Consider the following 3134-nt stretch of genomic DNA (forward strand, 5'->3'; position numbering starts at 1 on the left):
ATATATATATATATATATATATATATTTATGTACGTATGTATGTGTTTGTGTGTATATATATGTATATGTATATACTGTCATTTCAGTCATCCTCCACCTCCAGTCAGGATGGTGATAAGTCAACACTGGAAGAAATAAGTGAGGGAGCGATTCCCATTGATCTGCCCACCCCAGGAACTTTCACCCCAGGGAAACAGGGGTCTGAGCTTTCTTTTCAGACTCACTCTCAGTCCCAGGGTCATGGACTCAACAAGTCCAGCTCCTCACCTGAACTGCAGACATTACCTGAAGCCTTCACCAAGGGAGTGATTGAGTCAGAGACAGTGTTGCCAGACACCTCACGGCCAAGAGCGCCTTCAGTTGGCAAACTTCAGTGCCAGCAGCCTCACTTTGAAAATGAGAAATTAGAAATAAACACGGTAGATAAAATAAATGGGTCAGGAGGTCAAACCCAAAACACCGAAGGTCCAGGTGCACCTTCTGCACAGAGTGGAGGCGCAGGGTTGAGGTTGGAGTTTCCAGCAGCAGCACAACCTGGACCTGTCTCCCCCGGTGGAGGCCACCGTCCTCGGGGTCATACCATTTCAGTATCAGCCCCCTCCTCCAGGAGGGAGAGGAGGAACGAGAGGGACTCGTATCTCAATCGACCAGGATCTAGCAACGCAGAAAAGCTTTCAGGACTGAGTCCAAGGTAGGAAAAAAGTAAATGAAGACAAAGGAGGAAATAGTTTCCAGCTGTAAAATGATAGTCCACCAGTCTTAGAGACCAAAACATCAGTTCAATTTGAGCCACCTCTGGACATGCATGGTCCAGAGACTAGGGTGACACCTGTGGATTACTTCAACTATTTAAGTAAAATGTTTTTACCATCTGTAGAAAATTGATGTTTATTTCCCATTGTGCTATAAGAAAAATATATCCCTCTATTTTCTGGTTGAAGTAGGTTTTGTTCTCTCCATTTTTAAAACCCATAAATCAGATGCTCTATATCTTAGGGCTCATCATAGAGAGACATCTCAACCACAGTATTACACACACAGTCTCTCTCCCTCCCCTTCCTGTGTTCTTCCCCATTTTCTGGGATATTTAGCTCTATCTGTGGGTAGCATGGAGCCACTGTCAGTATGGTGGACACTACTGGAACTGTTTGGATTTACAATATTTTGACATGGAGTAAAGCACTTTCGGATTCTAATTAAATGTAAAGAAAAAAAGATGTCAACAAGAAAGGTTTTCTCATTTTAATGTTTCTTCTCTAACTCTACCACTTTTGCTCCTGTAGCTTTGTCTTCCTGCAACTTTACCATTCTCCCTTCTTTGGCAATGAGGCCAACAAGCCACTGCTGTTGCCCAAAACTCAGGTTAGTCAGACCTTCCCTCTTAATGATTTTTTTCATTCATATTCTCGTTCATATTGTTTTCTGCCTCTTGTAGGTGATTGACCGTGCTGTGAAGGTCCTGGACCAGATGCCACCGTACGACACACATAAAATTGGAGTTGTGTTTGTGGGAGCTGGACAGGTTGGAGTATATCCACCTCATAGTTGTGACGGCTGCTTTGACGGTGTGTGCACTGTGTAACTCCGTCATTCGCTGTACTTTTTTCAGGTAAACAATGAGGTGGCCATTCTGTCAAATGAGTACGGTTCAAACCGATACACAGGATTTCTAACAGGCCTTGGCAAATTGATACACCTCAAAGACTGTGACCCTGACCAGATCTTTCTCGGAGGGCTTGACCAGTACGGAGATGACGGGGAGTTCACCTACTGCTGGCACGATGACATCATGCAAGGTTAGATTAAGGGTGCTGGAAAACGCTAGAAAAAGACCACACCAGTAGCTCTGCATTGTATTTAAACATGGGCCACATCAGTTATTAATATTCAATACAAAAAAACCCTGATATTTTAGAAAACATAGTTTTTTTTGTTGAACCTATAAATATTATATAATATAACAGCACACATGAGTGCAATTAATGAATGAATAAACAGAACAATTGAAAATAAATAGGCCAGATTTGTGGGGATTGTGGGCCAGAAGTGTCCTGCTGGCCAGCTGTTTGAAACCCCTTGCAGCCAGTCTGCTCTAACTTGAGTGACACTGTCTCTGCAGCTATCTTCCACATTGCCACTCTGATGCCGAACAGGGAGAGCGACAAAGGCTGCTGCAACAAAAAGCGTCATATTGGCAACGATTTTGTCATGGTGGTGTACAATGACTCTGGAGAGGACTACAAACTGGGCACTATCAAGGCATCACATACATAAACACAAGCACAAGAAGTCCAGAACTGATGAGTTCTTTAGTTTTTGTATTGGCTATAATCTCTTCCTGTGTTCCAGGGTCAGTTCAACTTCGTTGAAGTTATTATTAAGCCACTGGACTACGAATGTAACCTGGTAACCCTCCAGTGCCGCAAAGGTATTCAGATCTGAGTTCTGGCTTTTGGTATTATTCCTGTGAATATTTTGACTTCATACTTTTCTTCTCCTTAGACCTGGAGAAACTGGTCGACACGTCGGTGGCAAAAATAATTTCAGACCGCAACCTTCCACTTTTAGTCAGACAGATGGCTCTGCACGCAAATGTAAGTCTTTTCAATCTTTGCAACAGTTCTTCACACACACACACACACACACACACACAGTGTTCATCACTGTTTCCCCTGCAGATGGCTTCGTTGGTGCATCAGTACAGAGCAAACCCCTCTGATGCTTATGCGTCCAAGTGGCTCGCACGATTAAGACACATTAAAAGGATCAGGACCAGGGTAAGAACACGCACTAACTAAAGGAACTCTTCTGTTTATTCACTTTCCCGACCATACTTACACTGTTTTTCAATCTGCTCCGACGCCAAGGCCCAAGAGGACATTCAGTCTCGCTCGACTCCCAGCATCTCCCTGACCCAAGTGCACAGTCAGCAGAACAAATCATTTCAGCAGAGCGCTCCAGCACCAAACCCTGAAACGTCAGGGCAGAGGAAGAGACTTGTGTCCACAGTGGATGATTTTACTGATTTTGTTTGAATTTACTTCTAGTTCATACACACACGCTCACACACACTTAATCACCGACAGTGTGATGTGTTTGCGCATTCATTTGAATAAAGGGTTATTTAAAAAGT

At 43.6% G+C, this 3134-nt stretch overlaps 1 protein-coding gene across 2 annotated transcripts in view; it reads left to right on the forward strand.

Annotated features, from left to right (window-relative positions):
• The window catches only part of tsc2 (TSC complex subunit 2), a 20326-nt gene extending 17192 nt beyond the window's left edge, over positions 1-3134 (forward strand). For both annotated transcript variants that reach the window (XM_008317259.3, XM_008317261.3), the window contains 9 exons: positions 88-692; positions 1285-1363; positions 1437-1523; positions 1611-1797; positions 2121-2260; positions 2351-2429; positions 2504-2595; positions 2680-2778; positions 2869-3134. In XM_008317259.3, coding sequence (XP_008315481.1) covers positions 88-692; positions 1285-1363; positions 1437-1523; positions 1611-1797; positions 2121-2260; positions 2351-2429; positions 2504-2595; positions 2680-2778; positions 2869-3036 — 1536 coding nt within the window. In that variant the 3' untranslated portion in view covers positions 3037-3134. The remainder of the gene's footprint in view (positions 1-87; positions 693-1284; positions 1364-1436; positions 1524-1610; positions 1798-2120; positions 2261-2350; positions 2430-2503; positions 2596-2679; positions 2779-2868) is intronic.

This window comes from Cynoglossus semilaevis, chromosome 9 (assembly GCF_000523025.1).
Source record: "Cynoglossus semilaevis isolate Cse_v1.0 chromosome 9, Cse_v1.0, whole genome shotgun sequence".
In the NCBI taxonomy this organism is placed as follows: domain Eukaryota; kingdom Metazoa; phylum Chordata; class Actinopteri; order Pleuronectiformes; family Cynoglossidae; genus Cynoglossus; species Cynoglossus semilaevis.